Source organism: Arachis ipaensis, chromosome B01 (genome assembly GCF_000816755.2).
Source record: "Arachis ipaensis cultivar K30076 chromosome B01, Araip1.1, whole genome shotgun sequence".
Taxonomy (NCBI): domain Eukaryota; kingdom Viridiplantae; phylum Streptophyta; class Magnoliopsida; order Fabales; family Fabaceae; genus Arachis; species Arachis ipaensis.
In genome coordinates, this window is record NC_029785.2 from 127,309,033 (window position 1) to 127,329,041 (window position 20,009).

General features: G+C 40.9%; 1 protein-coding gene across 1 annotated transcript in view; it reads left to right on the plus strand.

The window, feature by feature from the left end:
* The window catches only part of LOC107613525, a 60,642-nt gene extending 56,706 nt beyond the window's left edge, over nt 1–3,936 (plus strand). The window contains 5 exon segments of the mRNA XM_016315569.2: nt 964–1,432; nt 2,291–2,389; nt 2,488–2,681; nt 2,880–3,733; nt 3,812–3,936. Coding sequence (XP_016171055.1) covers nt 964–1,432; nt 2,291–2,389; nt 2,488–2,681; nt 2,880–3,733; nt 3,812–3,936 — 1,741 coding nt within the window.

Here is a 20,009-nt window from a genome sequence, read left to right on the forward strand (position 1 = left end):
GCTCTTCTTGGGAAGCTAGTTTGGATTTTTTTCTAGCAGCCAAACAAGCTATGGGTCCAATTGTTGGATGCCAAATACCGATCATCTCTATATGACTGTTTTAGTTATCCTAAGAACAAGGACTCTCCCATTTGGAGGTGTCTTTGCAAGGCTTGGGAAGTGTTGAAGGATGGGTTTGCTTGGTGTATTGGAGATTTGAACCAGAATTTTTGGTTTTCTAGCTGGAGGAGAGAAGGACGGTTATCTAATGAGATGGATTATGTTCACATTTCTGATTTGAATCTCCGGATATAGGATATTTGGTCGGTTGGTAGGTGGCATTTGGATACTCTTTATTCTCCTTTATCTCAAAATTTGAAAGATAATATTCTCTCTTACAATCCAGATGAACAAGCAGGTCCGGAAGTGGGTTGGTATTGGAGTGGGTCTGCTGCCAAAGTCTATGACTCATGCAATGGTTACTTGTGGTTGTGTAAGCAGCTGTTTGGTTGGGAGGAGCGGGAGAATTGGCTTTGGCTTTGGCGTCAGCTTGTTCCGGAAAGCATAAGTTTTTGGCTTGGTTGTGCCTTAAGGAGGCTCTTCCTACTGCAAGTTTTCGCTTTAGAAGAGGGATGTCGTCATCGGATAGGTGTCCAAGATGTCTTTCTAGCCAGGAATCGGTTTTACATTGTATTCGGGATTGTCTAAAAGCTCAGCTTGTCTGGCATAGGTTGGATATTTCTTGTCATCCTTTGGATTTGAAGAACTGGTTCTTGTATCATAGCAGAGAACATCCGTTCAAGTTCTTTTCGGGACTTTGGTGGATATGGCGAGCAAGGAATAATGACATCTTTAATCCCATGAAACTTGGCCTCCAGAAAAAGTGATTTGTCTGGCATTAACTTCAGAAAAGGAGCTTAGGAATATTTTTGAATTACAACGTATGTCCCTTCCCTCTACTCTAAATGGTTTTTGGAATCCCACATCTATTGGTACTTTTAAGATTAATTGTGATGCTAGTTATTTTGGTTCGGGTGATAGTGTTGGTTTTGCTTGTGTTATTAGAGATTGTAATGGGAGCTGGCAAATGGGGTGTTTAGGAATGATTGAAAGTAATAGTATTCTTCAAGGGGAATTGTTTGCTATTTGGAGAGGATATCTCTTAACTTGGGATGTGGGTCAACGAGATGTTATTTGTGAGACGGATTGTGTGGAAGCATTTAATCTTGTTACTCAAGATGGTTTTGGGTTTATTGATCCACTGGTACTCAAAATAAGAGATATCATGCATTGGAATTGGCGGGTTGACTTTCGTTTGATTATGAGAGATGCAAACACGGTGACAGATACTATGGCAAAGATGGCGATGAAGTTACAACTTTCGCATGTGGAGCTTCTTTCACCTTGGGAGGAGTTTAAGAGTAGTCTTGAACGGGACTGTCCCTTTATTCAGGCAGTTCTTTATTTTATTTGTTTTGTTTTTCTTTGTTTAATTTATTTCAGTCACCAAAAAAAATATTGATTTGACCTCAACTAATTTACATTTTATATAAATTAAATTCCATGATATATCAGATTTTTTTTTACATTACCAAATTATCACTTTTTTTATTTTAATATGATAATTGGTGATGTGAATTATACAAAAATAGTAAAATTTTGTTATTTATGTATATATAGTTAACTGAATTTACAAACAAAAATTTTTTCTTGGTTAATTTTCCCAAATGAATAATATTTTTAAAAATTGAAAATTAAAAAAAATCAATTCAACTCTCTCGCAAATTATATTTTTTTTAAAAAAAATAATTTGTTTCTGTACCGGAAGTCTTCGGTACGGGTTGAAAGATGGATCGGAAACTTGCGGGTCGAGGCGGATGCCGGATTATTTGACTGAAGCAGTGGGGGGAGGTACCTGCAAAGACACTCCGACGCTCAAGTCAGAATGGATCTGAGAGGTATAAGGTGTGAGGAATGGATGAATACCTGTAGGGACTTGGGTCCTCTTATTTATAGGTGATGGGAGTTATCTTATCTTATCTTGTTTGGCCAAGATAGGGAAGACGTTCGATTTCGAAAGTCGGTAAGGAGTTCTAGAGGGCCGATTTCGGGCCTTCTAGAAGAGAGGCGGTTTGGACCCGTGAAGCCGGGTTCGGGTCTACCCTTGGGTCCGGGATCCGAGGGCCGGATCCGTAACAGTTGCCCCCGCAGCGGGAGAGCGAGCAAGGTCGGTCTGTCGCTGGGAGATGTGGCTTTGACCGCGGGCTTGGTCTTCAGTTTTTTTCTCGGGCGGTCGTTTGGTTCTTCGCAGGGAGGTCGGTATCTCGGCTTTGGCTTTGATGATCGCGCTGAAGGTTCGTCTATCCGTTTTGGTCTGACGCGACTCTTCTGTGTCCACTGCATCCGTTGCGTTCTTCGAGGCATACTTTATTAGTTTCCTTTTTCGAGGGGGCATTTAATGTGAGGGGACGTTTTCCTTTTTTGCCCCTACGCGCCTTTATTGCTTAGGGCTATTTGTGTCTTTCGCTGTCCCTTTTAAAAACCGTTTTGGTTTTCCTCTTTACTTCCTTCGTTCGTTTCATTTCACTTTTCGCTCTCTCTTCTGAAGGAAACTATTCTTCTTTTGTGTGGCATTTTCGGTGTTGCTTTGAGGTGGAGCTTCTGTTTCTCAGCTTTTTCTCAGGCTTTTTCTGCGTTGTCAGGTTGGTTTTTCTCTGTTCTTTCTTGTTTTTCACTCTTGTGATGTTCGTTGTTCTGTATTTGCCATGCATTGTTCTTGCCATTTTCCTTTTTGTGCTGCGTTTTTTTGTTTTGGGTGGTGGTTTTCGTGTCTTGAAGGGGCTGAGCACCGCCGTGTTGGTAGTCGTGGTAGGTTTTTTTTTTTTTTTGCTTCTGCGTAGGGTTAGTAGGCTGATGGTGGTGCTCCTCCCTGTTTTAGGTATGCACCGGCGGAGAAGTGAGGGTGTGGGTGCCCCGATAGCCCCTTCTAGGGGCGTCCCCACTCGCTACACTTGGGTGAGTAGCGATGTGTGGGGCGTTCCGTCACGGATGACGGAGGATGATCTTCAAAGGCTCCGTGATCAGGGGGCGATTTGTGGTGGTGGTGATGAGGAGAGGCAGTATGAGCTCGTCCTCCCGGATGCCGACGAGCGCGTTTGTTACTTGAACCTCCATTCGCCCACTGTGCCGGACTGGATGTGGGCTTACGAGTCGATGTTCACTCGGCTCGGCGTGCGGCTTCCTTTTTCGCCGTTTGTTCAGGAGTTGCTGAGTCGGTGTTCCGTGGCCCCGTCTCAGCTTCACCCGAATAGTTGGGCAGCCGTTCGAACTTTTGAGCTTGTGTGTCAATATCTTGATCTTCCGGTTTCTGTTCCTGTCTTCCTTTTTCTTTTCTTATGTACTCTTCCGTCTAAGGAGGGGAAGCATAAGAAAGGGTATATGTTGTTCCGGGCTCAGCCTCATCGCCGTATTTTTGGTTTGTTTGAAGACTCTTTCCATGGTTTTAAGAGAGAGTACTTTAAAGTGCGCCCCGCCCAGGGGCATCATCCATTTTGGTTGTCGTTAGAGGGCGTGCGCCGGTTTCCGACCTATTGGAATTTCCGTGCCGGGCCGTCGGTTTTGACTAAGGTTACTTATGATGGTTTGTCTCCCGAGGATAAGGACATTGCCAGTGTCTTGTGGCATTTGTTCGGCGAGCGCTCGTTAAATCCTCGAGACGTCATGGGGGACCCTGAGGCTTGTTGGACGTATATTGGTGTGTGGCTGTCTCTTTTTCGGTTTTCACGTTTGTTTTTCCGTTTTTGTAACTTGAATTTTCTTTGGTTTCTTTCAGTTGAGATAGCTGGTGATTTGACTTCCCTGGCGCGGCTGAAGGCGGCGATGGGTCGGGAGGAGGGATCGTCGTCTCCTGCTACCCCTGTCTCTAATCCCGTCGTGGACTCTCAGGCTGTTTCTTAGGAGGTGGTTTCGTCGGGGGTGAGGGCTGACGCTCGGGCTTCGCCTGGTCCCGTGAATTCGCCTGAAGTCGTCATGGTCACGGATGCCGAGGCTTCTCAGAAGAGAAAGAGGCCTGAGGAACCTAGCAGCGAGACTTTTGAGGAGGAGGGTGCTGTGCCCAGTGTGATGGATCGATGTTTTGATGCTTCGGGGTTCATAGATCAGCACTTGATGCCTGGTACAGAGCCGTTTTTTGATGATTGTGATGTTTCGTTCCAGGCTAAGTCGGTGTATCGTGCCCTCCTCCGATCTGCTGTTGTTGTTCGGAAGGCTGAGCCCGTTATGGCTCAGGTTGGTTTGTTGGACAAGAAGCTCCGTCATTCGCAAGCTGAGGTGGCTAAGTTGAAAGAGCAGCTCGAGGCTGCCAAGGTAGCGAAGGAGAAGGCAGTGAAGTCTTTCGAGGAAGCCGGGGAAGAGATCCTCCGTCTTTCCGAGGTCGAGACTTCGCTTCTTTCCCAACTGGGCGAGGAGCGGCGACGGGCTTCTGACGCGGGTTCTCAGGCTGCTGTGCTTCTTGGCGAGCTGGAAGTTTTGAAGGCCGAAGTTGCTGCCCTGAAGAAAGAAAAGACGGAGCTGTTGGTTGATGCTAAGGGTGCGATCGCTGCCACCGAGGAGACGATTAGGGCCCAGGCCTTGGTGTTGGCTCCGGGTGTGGACGTGTCTGTGATGGGGGCTTTCAAGACCGTCCATGATGGCCGAATTGTCGACCTTGAGTAGTTTTATATCTTGTATTTTGAATTTGCTTTGAACTTGGTTTTTGCTTTGGGTATTTGGTTGGCCGTGGGCCGTGTAACCGTGAACTCGTAGTTTTAAACTTCGTTTAATGATTTTTGGGCCATTCGGGCCTCTTTTTGTATTCCGTTTTAAGCTGTTCTATTTTTTATTTTGTTTCCTTTGTTTGGGGTGAGCGGACCGTCGCGAGGTCGGTTTTTCATGGATATCCGTATTTCGGGCCTGGGGGGTGATCGGTCCCCCAGTGGTGGCCGTGTTTTTGTTCTTCTCTGTTTTGTTTCAAAAATTGGGAAAGGTCTTCTTTAAGGTCATATGGGAGGTTCCTGTTGATGAAGGTGTATTCGTCTTTGGTTTGCCCTACTTGTAGTTTTTCCATGTCGCCTTCCGGTTCTGGCCTAGGTTGGCCATCTTGTCGGGCGTCTAGGTTGGCTAGGAATATCCCAGCCGCGTCACGGGATTTTTTCCGCAAAGCCAGGCTGGTGTTGTCGCATTCTGCCGCGAGTTCCCGGTCTCCGTGGATGGTCCCGATGGAGCCGTCTTCCGTTATGAATTTCATAAGAAGGTTTTTGGTGAAGATGATGGCCGAGAAATCATTGATTGTTTTTCTCCCGAGGATGACGTTGTAAGCGGTGGGGTCTTTTAGGACCACGAATTCAGATAGAATTGTCATCCTTTGGTTACCTGTTCCTATGGTGAGGGGGAGGGTGATGGAACCTTCTGGTTTGAGAAAATTGTCCCCGAGTCCCATGACGCTGTTGCGGTGTGTTTGGAGATTTTCATTGCGGAGCCCGAGCTTGTCGAAGGCTCTTCGGAAAGGATGTTGGAGTATGCGCCGGTGTCCACCAGTATTCTCCGAACTAGTCCCGTTCCGATTCTTGCCGAGATGACGAAAGGAGCGTCTTCAGCCGAGGTGCCGTGCTGCCAGTCCTCGGGTAGAAAAGTTATCGTTTTGCCAGTGGTATTAGTTGGAGCTTGGTCTCTGACGGCCAGGACTTTGAGGTCCTTTTTTAGTGTTGTTTTCGATTTGCCTGACACATCCTTGCCTGTGATAATGTTTACTATTATGGTTGGGTCGTCTTCTGGGCTCTCCCTGGGGGTTTGTTTTTGTGTCCTCGGGTTGCGCCCTTCTCTTTCTGACGACCTGTCTCTTTCCGCGCGTTTTAGTTCTCTGATGATTTTGGCGAACTCTGGGAGTTTGCCGTCCCTTATGGCTTGTTCGAGGGCGTCCTTAATTTCAAAACAGTCTTGTGTCCTGTGCCCGTATCCTCGGTGGTGGTCGCAATAGAAGATTTTGCTGCCGTCCATTCTTTCTTTAAGTTGCCGGGCTTTTGGGATGATACCTCTGTCTGCTATTTGGTGGTATATCTCGGTAATTGGAGCTGTTAGGGGTGTGTAATTAGAGAATTTGCCGATTCTAGGCGGTCAGTTTGCGTTTGTTGGCTTAGGGTGGTCCCTCTGATTTTCTCTGGGTGGTGGGTTATGCTGGGGCGCCGAACTGCCGTGCTGGGCGTTGCCGTGTTTCCGCTTATTGGCGGTGACGACCTGGCTGACTTCCTCGTCATTGATGTAGTCTCTGGCGACGTTCTGGATCTCGTGCATGGTCCATACTGGTTTGGTGGTAAGGTGTTTGCGAAAATCTTCGTTCATGAGCCCATTGGTTAGACAGAGGCTTGCGACAGAATCCGGGAGTTCGTCGACCGTTAGGCATTCATCGTTGAAGCGGTCGAGGTATTTCCTTGTGGATTCGTCTTGTTTCTGTGTGACCCCTAGTAGACTGATGAGGTGTTTGCCTTTAGTGATTCTAGTTGTGAATTGGGCCATGAACTTTCGCGAGATATTGTGGAAGCTGGTTATGGATCCGTTTGGGAGGGCGTTGAACCACTTGATTGCTGGCCCTGCTAGGGTTACTGGGAAAGCTCTACATCGGACCGCGTTGGCTGCTCCTTCTAGGTTCATTCTAGCCTCGAAGGCCGTTAGGTGTTCCTGGGGATCTTTTGTTCCATCGTACTTCATATCCGTGGGTTTATCGAAACCTTTGGGTAGTTTTGCTTTTAAGATCCTTTCTGTGAAGGGGGTAGCTCCCATTATCGTGTGGTCGTTCCTCGTGCGCTGTGTCTCGGTGTCGTCGGTCGTCTTCCGTGTGAGCGGGGTCGCGGGAAATACTGCGGTCGTATCTTTTGTTGTGTCGCCGTTCTGGTGATCTGTCGCGTCTTTGACCGCGCGAGGTGCTTCTATTATGTCTTTTGGCGTGTCGCCGTTCTGGCGATCTGTCGTGGCGGGATCTGGATCTAGAAGTCGCGTGACTTTCGTTTCCGGTGATGTGTTTTTCTTTTGCGGTGATCCAGCCTTCGAGTTCTTGTACTCGGTGGCGGAGCTCCTGGATTATTTGGGCCGACTTTTCTTTCAGGTTCTCGGGATGCCGGGTTTTTGTGATGATAGTAGCGTCTTCTTTGTTATGGACAGCGCTTGCAATCCTTCTGTGGAGTACGGCTTCTTGGTTTTCAGGGGTAGGGTTTCGCGTTCTGGAGTCGTCTTGATGGCTGACGGAGTGTTCTTCAAATTCGTCCGCCATTCCGACTCAACCGGCGTAGTATCCCCACAGACGGCGCCAATGTACCGGAAGTCTTCGGTACGGGTTGAAAGATGGATCGGGAACTTGCGGGTCGAGGCGGATGCCGGATTATTTGACTGAAGCAATGGGGGGAGGTACCTGCAAAGACACTTCGACGCTCAAGTCAGAATGGATCTGAGAGGTATAAGGTGTGAGGAATGGATGAATACCTGTAGGGACTTGGGTCCTTTTATTTATAGGTGATGGGAGTTATCTTATCTTATCTTGTTTGGTCAAGATAGGGAAGACGTTTGATTTCGAAAGTCGGTTAGGAGTTCTAGAGGGCCGGTTTCGGGCCTTCTAGAAGAGAGGCGGTTTGGACCCGTGAAACCGGGTTTGGGTCTACCCTTGAGTCCGGAATCCGAGGGCCGGATCAATTATAAATTTGAAAAATAAACAAACCCCTCCCCTCCCCGGTGCAATTTCCTTTTTTTCCCATATTACCAAAAATTTTCAAGAATTTTTATTTTTGAAGATTTTACCTATTAACCAACCATAAACAAACTTTGATGACATTCCATTTTTTCATTCTTTGAAATCTTTTTAGATCTTTAAACTTGAGCTAAAACCACATGTAAACAAACTTTAAGATAAACATAAACAAACTTTGATGACATTCCATTTTTTTAATTTTCGAAATATTTTTAAAACTTTAAATATTAGCTAAAGACACATGTAAATAAACTTTAAGATAAAGTGCAAAACGTAATTGTGTTTTATGAATGTTTTTTTTGGAGGACTTTTTAGTTTATGTTTAATTTGTTTTATTGTTAGAATTTGGTAAAAAATTTGATTTAATTTTAATTTATTAAGTAGTATTTTTAGAAAGTTTAAATTTAAATTAAATCTGATCTAAATTTCATAACAATTTTAATAAATTTATAATTTCTAAAGATATAAAAAAATTATAATTTCTAAATTCATAAATATTAAAGTCTTTATAATCACAAATATATAATAAACATAATTATTAACCAATTTTTTTAAAACAAAATAATAAAACTAACATTGTTCAAAGCAAGACAAACATCGTCCAAAACATATAATTAAACATCTTTAAGTTTATAATCAATCAAATATAAAACATAATCCAAAATATAACTTAGAACATTTTCAATTATCATCTTCATCTTCTTGTAGACCAATAACATCATAGAAATTTGTAAAAAAATGTCATAACCAAAAAAACATCTGATCTAATGGAAAAGCCCGCCCTATCCTGCCAAAACCCGTCAAATTTAGTGGTCTCAAATTTTTAATCCAGTCTGCCTTTTTTGGTGGGTTACGTAGTCTGGTCCAACAAATTTCTATCTGTTTGTCACTTTTAGTTAGGAACTTATTTAAAGATTTCTTGTTACTTATTTTGAATTAATTTTTATGAATAATTTAAAAAAAAACCTTAAGTGTAAATACGAAAAATAGAATAATTTTCTTAATTATTACATCTAAAAATCAAATTAAAGTAAAGTATCTTTTCTTAAAATTTTCAACTTATTTAGGTACCGTTCTATATCATCTAGTGATCTAGCCCCTTCAAATGTTTAAAATTTTTGTTTTCCTTATAATTCCCACATTTTTGTCCTCTAGTGTGTATTGATTATACAAAGTGAATGGCAAACATAAATGGTGTTTTATGAATGTTTCTACAAGATAATTTCGAGTTAATACTCAAAATGAATTCTGAAATTCGATCACCAATTTAATTTGATTTTGTAATTTTTAATTGATTCAATTTATATTCTAAAATTTTAAAGCGTGACTTAAATTGACCTTTTCATTCAATTCCATTACCGGAGTAATGATGTAGCACCCAAATTTCATCACATGTCTTTCATTCTTTTTTTTATTATTACCATTACCATCTCCCTTCTACCAACATTCTCTCTCTTCCAACAAATAACAATATTCATAATTCACCAACACCCACACATTTTCACTATCATAGTTTTGAAGAACATGACACCTACACTCACCATTCTTTCATGACTGCAAACAGACAGCAAATCAATGAATGTGACATTGTTAGGGGCAACACCATGAACCACCATCGGTGAAAAAAGCTGCAATGCTTGCTTACCATGACTATTTATCGCCATGCCGCAAATAACAGCACCCCAGAAAATAATATTCTTATGCACAATCATGTTAAAAATCTTGCACCCATTTTCATGTAACTACACTTAGCATATATGTTGAGCAATACATTTTCAATATTACCATCAATTACAAGGTCACACCACCCATTGCCCCAAATTCGAAGCACCTGTTAGGAAATTATTTTAATTTCCTAATTTGTTTGTGGATAATACATATATTAATTATAATCACAAATTATACTATTTTAAATTAAATGACTTATATAATGGTGATATCATTTATTGTTATAAATGCTAAATTGAATAAGTTATTATTACTTTTGATTTGGAATTAAATGAGAATAAAATCAGATATTATCTTTTGTTCCTTAGATAATTATCTTTTGGATTTTAGATATATTATCTTTTAGACTTTAGATACAATTTTATTTATGCCGCCTTTGTTGCTCTTTCCCCATCAAAAGAGTCACAATTCAGCCGCCTAGGGATACAGAAGGCTTTGATTGAGGAAGATCGAAGGAACCACAAGACTAAAACAATCCTTCCGTTTAATTTCTAATTTCTATTAGTAAAGGTACGCTTCTGCATTATGATATATTTTTTGTGATTCAATATGAATAATCTTGATTAATAAAATATAATATTTAATTTTAAAAGTATAAAAGTAAATAATTATTAAATATTCAAAAATTATCATAAAAAGTAGATTAGACAAAAATTAGACACCAAATTATAAGCACCATAGAATTTACCATGTATATTAGTACGTTAACTGATGCATCATGGATTTTTTATTATGTATGTGCGACTGTTATATATATATTGTCCCCATTTGGATTGCTTTATATATACTTTCGGCTGCTTATATATATTTTACCGTATCCATTTTTTAAATTTGATATAGTAATTGATTTATTTTGAAACATTAGTACAAAGTATTACTATAATTATCTCGGATCTAACTGTGTATGTTATCAATTTGGTATAAAATTAATTAATTATCCTTTTAGGATATAAGGATTAATATGTATATGTCACTTATGTGAATATTGATTGATTCAAATTAATATAATTGAATAAACCAAACACATTAAATATGATTAAATATTGATTTGATAAGTAGTTTAATAATGCATTAAATATTGATTTGATGTAATTATAATGAAGATATGTTTCTAAATTAGTATAATTATGTATTATTCATTAAATATCAATTATAATATAATTATAATAAATATATTTTTTATAAAATAATTTAGAATAGAGAATAGGAAAGTTCATTTTGGAGGAAAAACGGAGTCATGAGAGATCGACACATCACCTTCATTAGTTGGGGGAAAACCCAGTTTTAGTATATTAAGTAGATTATTTAATTGTTACATAAGGAAACTAGTAACAATTTGGATTATTATACCCACCCATTTTTTAAAGTTTTGGTTTTGGAATAAATTGATTGAACATTATGCTGCCAAAGTAGCCTCTTTTGTGAAAATTGATTTATTTAAAACATTAGGGATATGATGATATGTAATTCATGCGAATATTAGTCAGCCCAAAAGAAGGTCTATATTTGGCCAAATTACATACACATATTGATGGTAAATATGTGTTTGGGTAACTAATTAAGAATAAAGTAATGCTTATTATTTATGCGGACAATAATCGGCCCAAAGGAAGTTTATTGTTTGGCCAAATAATAAGCATTGTACACTTTTGTTTATTTTCTATTAATTATGCGATCAATAATCGGCCCAAAGGAAGATTATCGTTTGGCCAATTAATAGAAATTATATACGGTAATAAATAGGTTGCGAAGTTTAAGTTTCCATGTCCGCATTCAGTCGGTCCAAAGAAAGGCTTAATGTGTGACATAAATTTTGACAATATTTGATTACTGCAATGAGAGTATCACTTACAGTTAATTTTTCTATCCAAAGATTGAAAACTAAGGTTGTTCTAGATATCTCAATATGGATTTTTTCCCGTTATTTAACTAATATTTACTGCATGTTCCTTTTGTTATAATCCAGAAACTATGGCTTTAGCTACCAATGTTTCTGCACAAATTAGCAGTATTCCTATGCTGAATTATTCAAACTTTAAAGTTTGGAAGGATACCGTGGAGATTATCCTCCATTGTATGGATCTAGATAGAGCTCTTCGAGAGGAGAAATCCACTTCCACTCCTGAAAACCTTAATGAGGTTAAAATAGAGAAGTGGGACAAATCCAATCGAATGAGTATTATGATAATGAAACGCTCAATTACTGAGGATAAAGATGCCAAACGTAAGAACCCGCATTTTTACGTAAAACCGTTTTAATAAAATAATTTTAGTGCTCGGAATAGATTTAAAATTTAGAAGTTTTAATTTGAAAATAAAAATGTGAAATTTGATTTTAGTGAATTTTTCTAAGCTGGAAAATGTATTTCTTTTGAAAAGTTTTTGTAAAAATACGTACTGACACTTAAGCTGGCAGTATCAGCTCTAGACTGTCCAGTATCGCGTATTTTGAAAAATAATATTTTGAAGATTGGTTTATTATTTTGAAAGGACAAAAATAATTTTGGAATCGAAAACCGGACACTAATCTTAAAGGTTTTGGGCCAAAGTGGGCCAAACGGACCAAAAACGTTAACGAATTGGACCGGGCCCAAACCGAGCCCAAGGCCCAATATATATGCTCATTTAATGAGCAATCAGCCCATTCCACTCTAAAACCAAGAGGGAGGGCGCAACTTTGAGAGAGGGAAGAAGAGTGGGGGTTTCATTATTCACCTCCACCTTCCGGGAGCCATAACTTTTTATCCGAAATATCGATTGACGAGCCGTTTGTGGCCACACAAATCTCTCAACGAGCTCTTCCTTTCTATCTAAAGAAATCTGGTAAGAACTTGCATCTCACTCTTCAGTTTCGTGCCCTAAGTTCTGCGCATTTTTGGATTATGGTTTTGAGTAGATTTTGTGGTTTTGCTTGTTTAAGTGATCTCTAGTAGCAAGTAATTGATGAATTTTATCCCTAATCTCGTTGGGTAAGGTAAGGTTTCACCAAAACCTTGTGTTTAGTTGTTTCATGTATCTTAGATTTTGATTTTGGTGATATATGTGTTGTTAGTTTGAGCCTTGGTGTTGGTTGGAGTTGGTTGAGGCTTTGGATCAAGTTTGGTGGTTTTGTTTGGTGATTGGAGTGTTTGAGAATCGACCAAGGTATGGTTTCAGTTTTCTTTATGTAATATATAATGTTCATGGACACTTAGACTAGTGGCCCATAGGATAGGATTGAATTGGATATGTGGTTGTTGTGGTATATGTATGATGATGGTAATTATTGAGGATTATTGGTGCTAATGATGTATTATGATATTGGTTAATGTTAGTTATTGTTTGGTGATAAATTGTTGGAATTGATGAGGATTTATAGTGGTTGTTGATGTTGGTTGGTTGATGATGCTTGATGAATTGATGTTGCAAATGTTGTTAAATAGTGATATTGAGGTATGAGGTATATTGAATTTTAAATGAATATGTATTGTTGATTATTGATACGAAGCATGAATGAGGTTGTTGACGAAGATTGCTAGTGAAAGAATGATGATTGGTAAAGGTGTTGGTGGAAGATTGATTATAGTGTTTTATATTTGATGTTTGGATTGATGAATGTTGAAGGGGTTGATAATTTGAGATATTAAATGTTGAATGGTTTAGAATATTGTGTGAGTGAGAAAATGGTTGAAGTAGTGTTTGTATAAATTTTGGACTGTTTTGGTTTGGTTGATATGTGATTGAATTGGTATTGGATTGAGGTTTGGTTAAAAATTGAGTTTGTGAGATTTTGGGTATAAATAGATTTTGATGAACTTTTCTTGGTCATAACTTTTGCCTCAATTTTTCAAATTGAATGAAATTGGTTTAGAATTAAAGATCTTTGAAAACCCTTCGATTTGATATAAAGTTTGTAAAATTTAGAATTTTGTAGAGGAAGTTATGATCATTCAAAGATTGGTGTTGAAATCTAAAAATTTTACAGAGTTACAGAATTTTGTGATTTCTGGTATGTGCGCACGCACAACCCTGTAAGATTTTAGACCTGTGCGCACGCACAGGCAGGGATGGGCATGCTGTTTGCAGCGCTAGCACAGCTTGTGCGCGCACACACCAATGAGGAATTGCAACCTGTGCGGACGCACAGCCCTGTGCGCACGCACAAGTTGGGAAAGTAAATGCCTGTGCGAACGCACACATCTTAAAATCTTCTGGCGTGCATATGCACACTGCTGTGCGTACGCACACGTCCTGTTTTATAACTTAAACTTTGTTTTTTTTAAACTATTTCACTTTCCCAACAAGGTTGTAAGTTTTTATAACACCATTTTAAGACTTTTGGGTCTAATTTTGAGTATTAGAACATGGGATATAATCTAAGGGTTCTGGTAGATGATTTTATGATAAATTAAAAAAGCGAAGGCCTAGGTTTCTGGTGTGCTAAGAATGGTTTGGGTGGAGATTAAAGAAGAATTGGTATATGAGATGAGAACTAAGGAACTATGAATTCGGAATGGAAATCATGAATTGAGGACGTTTGAGATGAGTCGATGACTCGAAGATAAATGATGATATTAATGAATATTGAGAATTGATAACTGAGAGTGATTTGAGATGAAGAATGGTAACGTCTGGTGATGTTTTGATGATGAGGAAATGATTGGATTATATGAGAGTGTGCAGAGCCTATATCTCCGGCGTGGCAGATTGTTCTGCTGTATGACCAGTTTTGTTGAGAGTGTGCAGGGCCTATATCCCCGGTGTAGCAGATTATTCTGCTGCATGATTTGTTGTGGTTATTTCCTTCTCTGCTGCAGGAAGTGTGCAGGGCCTATATCACTGGCGTAGTAGAAGAACTGCTGCATGAGTGTGCAGGGAACTATATCCCTGGCGTGGCAGAAAAGGCTACATCCGGGAGGATGTGTCGGGTTGGCATTTACGGACCGACAAGTGATATCACGAGCCAATAGGACAGGCATTCATCATATGCATATTCTATATGCTTGCTTGCTTTGATTACTTGAGTTTGCCTAATTGTATAATATGCCTACTTGCTTCTTGACTTACCTGTTCCATGTATGAATTCTACCTGTGCTTTCCTTGCTTGCATTATCTGTGTTTGTTTGGTGTTGAGGAGGTTGGGTAGGCGGCGGCGATGGGATTGCACGGAGGTTCGGTTGGCGAAGGCTGTGGGATACAGCGGTGTGACTAGTTCTAGTTAGAAATCCCCTAAGTTAGAAAATCCTGCTTATGATTTATGGTCTAAGTTCTTTATTTATTTATATTTATTCTAAGCTTGAATATCAATATGTGATGTGAAGTTCTAGGATTGCCTTCGGCGTCCCAGAGCCTTACATCTTACATCATTGGGCACTGTTACCATACTGAGAACCTCCGGTTCTCATTCCATACTTTGTTGTTGTTTTTCAGATGCATGTCGTAATCTATCGGTGAGATTGCGGATATGGTGACAGAGCGGAGTATGGTTCTTTGTTAGTTTAATTTATTTTACTTTGTTATAGTTACTCTCACATCTTTTGTATTTTATCTTTATGGCCTTAGAGGCTACTGTTCCGAGGGTTACCTGAAACTGGAGGTCGATCTCGGACGAGATCTTCTGAACTGGTCAGTGCTGATGTGTCCGGCTGGTTGGTGGCGGCCGGAGCTGTCGTGTCCAACTTGTTGGACTTGGCTGCACTGCTGATCCTTCACCACTGGACGGTGGGGGTACCTGCAAGAGACTCCAATGCTTAAGTTAGCATGGGTATTAAACATGTTTTTAGTAGAATCAGAGTATGAGTTATACCTGGGTGCTCCAGTGTATTTATAGTAGTTGTAGAGTGACCTTTCTGGAGATAAGATAGTTATCTTATCTTATCTTATCTTATCTTTGAATGAGGTCAGCTTATCTTCAACGGAACCACCTTTCTCTCTGTAGGCTTGGGCTGCCTTTGGATTAGGTTGTGTTCTTTCGTTTTGGGCCTTCTTGGGCCTCTGTGGCATTTTGTCCGAGCTCTTTATGAAGAGGTCGGTCATTGGCCGAGCTCTTTGAGAAGAGGTCGGATAGTCTGACCTGAAGAGGTCGGTCGGCTTGTCGCTAAACATCCCGGGTCGGACAGCTTGACCCAGGGTATGAACAGTGCCCCTGCTTGAGTTCGATCTTTCCGTGAGATTGTGCTTTTCAGAAATTCGATCTCTTTGGAAGTCGTGCTCAAGCATCTGTCTGGCTTGTTTCTTCATTGCTTTGCAATCTTTTGCAGATTTTCTAGAGGTTTGGTACTTCACAGTCCAACCTCTTTTGAGTAGTAGTGTGGGTTTTCTTCCCGTGCCTTCTGGATCGCGCCTTGCTTTAAGTTTGTGTTGACAACCCTCTGCTTTGGCAAAGTTATCCCTGTGGCTTGATATCCGGACTTTTAGTAACTTGTCCAATGACTTTTTAGTGTTCTTTATATAGAACCTTTTTTAGTCTTGGATGACGTTTGTAGCCCTGTTTGAGATTGTGCCTTCTTTGAGTGGAGTTGTATCCCTTTTAGCTAAGCACATTTGAGCCTTAAGTTGTTTCTCAACCTTTTGGCTTGTTCTATTTTGAGATCGTACTTGCGCCTCTTCTTAGCTGACGTCGTCCTGTACGACTTTGCCCCTGCTTGAGTTCGGACCTTTCCGTGAGATCGTGCTTTCGGAGCTTTGATCTCTTTAGGGAAGTCATGCTCAAGCATCCTGACTTTGGTCGATCTTAAGTAGTTTCTCCTTGTGTGAGTTTGGTATTGCCCCTTTTTAGTTTGTTGAGAGGTCTTTTCAGCCTTCTTCCGATTTGTTTGTCTTCACTGCTCGGGCTTTTTAGTCATAATCCAACAACTTTTTATAGTTTGTTTGGATGACTTTTTAGCGCCGTCTTTGAGGCTGTGCTTTTTGCTTTTTAAGTAATGTCTTTTTTCAAGACTTCGTACTTTTCAGCGAAGCACTTCTGGCTTTGGTCTTTTGACCTTTTGAGAGGTATTCGGATTGTTTGGGTATAGATTGTCGACTTCTTTTCTCTGTGTTCTTGCCCTGTTGTTGCCTCCAAAGGGTGCCCCTGGACTTTCGTGTGAGTCCTGGGGTTTCCCTTTTTCTGCCACGTCTGTCACTTGATGTTCTGCTATTATTGTCCGAGTTGTTTCCTTATTTGCCCGAGTTGTTTGGTAGTAATCCTATATTCGACCTATGTCTTTGAGATGTCTACTAAGATCCCAGACAGCATGTCTGATTAGCTGGATTTCATAGTTTTAATGTGTGTTACTGTGGCTGACCTTGAGTACATCCCTTATACCGCCTTTGAGATTGACTTGTTGTGGTCTTGTAATGTAGCCTAGATGAGGTTTCTGTTATTGTCCCCTGGTTTGGTGTTGGCTAGTTTTGAAAATGCATCAGCTCGGGCATTCTATGTGTCGGACTTCCTTTTCCCCGATTTTGTCCGAGCTGTTGGTGCTAGCTGGTTTTGAAAATGCATCAGCTCGGGCATTCTATGTGTCGGACTTTATTTTCCCCGATTTGTTCGAGCTGTTTTCTATTTTTGTCCAGGGTCCCCCGAATTGTCCGAGATGTTCTCTGGTTTTGTCCAGGGTCCCCCGAATTATCCGAGCTGTCATCTGTAGGATTCTTCCAGCTAAGTTTATTTTCTGTAGGATGCCTTTTATGGGCTGGTTGGTCCGAACTCTGATAGTGTGAGCTTGAAAGTATGGGTGGAGTCGTTGAGAGGTGAGTACAAGGGCGTAGGTGAACTTTTTCTATCTTTTGATAGTTTAGTTCGGCCCCTTGTAGAGCTTTGCTGATGAAGTAGATGGGTTGTTGCCCACTTTCGTCTTCTCTGACTAGTGCTGAGGCTATTGCCCGACTTCCCACTGCGAGGTATAATATGAGTTCTTCACTTTTCCGGGGTCTGGTGAGAATGGGTAGTTGCCCCAAGAATTTTTGAAATCTCGGAAGGCTTGTTTGCATTCCGTTGTCCTTTTCAAACCTCTCTCCCTTCCTTAATATACCTCTTTGAGGTGTCTTTTGCAAGATGATTTGGAGATCGAACCTCCTGTGAATCCTCCATTTATCATATGAACACGTCTCTTAGGGGGGTGAGGTAGACATTCAAACTTGTCCGATCTCTTTGTTGTGAGGTGGATCTTCAACTCGTCCGACCTCTTTGTTGTGAGGTGGACCTTCAACTCGTCCGACCTCTTTGGTGTGAGGTAGACCTTCAACTCGTCCGGCCTCTTTGTTGTGAGGTGGACTTTTAGCTCGTCCGACCTCTTTGTTGTGAGATGGACCTTCAACTTGTCCGACCTCTTTGGTGTGAGGTGGACCTTCAACTCGTCCGACCTCTTTGTTGTGATTGGGCGAGGTGGTGGGATCTTCTCAGTGTTGTATATTTCTCGGTAAACACCCACAAGAGACACCCAAAGAGGGGTGTAATTGTGGTGTTTTCTAGGCTTCTCACCGGGTTGATCTTCTTTTTTCTTGGATTCTTTATCCTTGTCCCGTGGTGGGTTAGGAGAATTCGATTTTTGAGCTGTCTCTCAATCGGGAGTTCTCCTCCATATTGATATAGTTTTCCGCCCTTTCTTGAACCTCGTTTAGAGATGTTGGATACTTCTTGGATATTGAGTGGCGGAAGGGTCCTTCTCTTAGGCCATTGATGAGTCCTATGATGGCCGCTTCTATTGGGAGACTTTGTATGTCAAGGCATGCTTTGTTGAATCTTTCCATGTAGTTGCAGAGACTTTTCCGATCTCCTTACTTGATAGACTTGGGGCGTGCTTGGCTTTGTCATTTTGGATGCAGAATCTGGCCAGGAATTTCTTGGCTAGGTCATTAAAGCTTGAGATGGACTTAGGAGGTAAGTTGTCGAACCATCTAATTGCTGTCTTTGTGAGAGTTGTTGGAAAAGCTTTGCAGCGAACAGCGTCTGAGGCCTCCGTGAGATACATCCTGCTTCTGAAATTGCTAAGATGATGGCTTGGATCTTATGTGCCGTCGTACGGGGTCATGTCGGGAGCTTTGAAGTCCTTGGGAATTTTAGTTTTCATGATTTTCCTAGTGAATGGATCTTGATCTTTGCGTGAGTTGTCCTCAGGGGTGGTCCGGGTAGCCCTTGTTTTGAGATCGGCTTCAAGTTGTAGGAGTTTATCTTCTAACTCTCGACGTCGCCTTACCTCTCTTTGTAGATCCTTACCAACTTCTCGTTGATACTGGCTTTCTTTTTCAAGTTGCTTTAGGCAATCTTGAAGTGCTTCTATTACTCCCAGATTTGATGAGTTTTTGTTTCCGTTAGATTCCGGAGTATCTTTTGGTGTAGCGTCCGTATTTTTGTGCGGCGTTCTGTTCTCTAGATCTGAATCATGGTCGTCCGCCATGGTGATGGGATGACTTCCAGGTCCCCGGCAACAGCGCCAATGTTTCGAGGGTTACCTGAAACTGGAGGTCGATCTCGGACGAGATCTTCTGAACTGGTCGGTGCTGACGTGTCCGGCTGGTTGGTGGCGGCCGGAGCTGTCGTGTCCGACTTGTTGGACTTGGCTGCACTGCTGATCCTTCGCCACCGGAGGGTGGGGGTACCTGCAAGAGACTCCGATGCTTAAGTTAGCATGGGTATTAAACAGATTTTTAGTAGAATCAGAGTATGAGTTATACCTGGGTGCTCCAGTGTATTTATAGTAGTTGTAGAGTGACCTTTCTGGAGATAAGATAACATCTTATCTTATCTTATCTTATCTTTGAATGAGGTCAGCTTATCTTCAACGGAACTGCCTTTCTTTCTGTAGGCTTGGGCTGCCTTTGGATTGGGTTGTGTTCCTTCGTTTTGGGCCTTCTTGGGCCTCTGTGGCATTTTGTCCGAGCTCTTTATGAAGAGGTCGGTCATTGGCCGAGCTCTTTGAGAAGAGGTCGGATAGTCTGACCTGAAGAGGTCGGTCGGCTTGTCGCTAAATATCCCGGGTCAGACAGCTTGACCCAGGGTATGAACAGCTACGTTGAGAGATAGGTTGTATAAGCTATTTTAATTCTAAAACTCGGTATTTTTATATTTGTAACTAGTCGGCTTAAACTCCGCAATCTGCGGCTAGTTCCCTATGTTTATATTACTATATCTATACATTTGTTCTATTCTCTTGCACCTATATCTTGTTTCTTATACGTTAGCTTCGTGTGAATATTTTGTGCTTTTTAAATCTTATTTTGAGCTATATTCTTCATCAGGCTTCTAGAATATATTATTTCCTTCTATATATAAATATGTATAAGCCTTAGGACTGTCGTAACCCCTGATTAACCTTTGCTTTACGACTAGAGATAAGGCTTAGGGTAATTGGGGTGTTACACCAAACAGTTCCTAAAAAATGTTAAAAAAATTCTTTACTAAGAATGAAAAGGCGGAGGCAAGTAGTCTTTTGAGCAAAATTGTCTCCATGAGGTATAAAGGTAAAGGGAACATAAGGGAGTACATTATGGAAATGTCTCATCTTGCTTCAAAATTAAAAGCACTAAAGTTAGAGTTGTCTGAAGATTTACTTGTGCATTTTATTTTGAT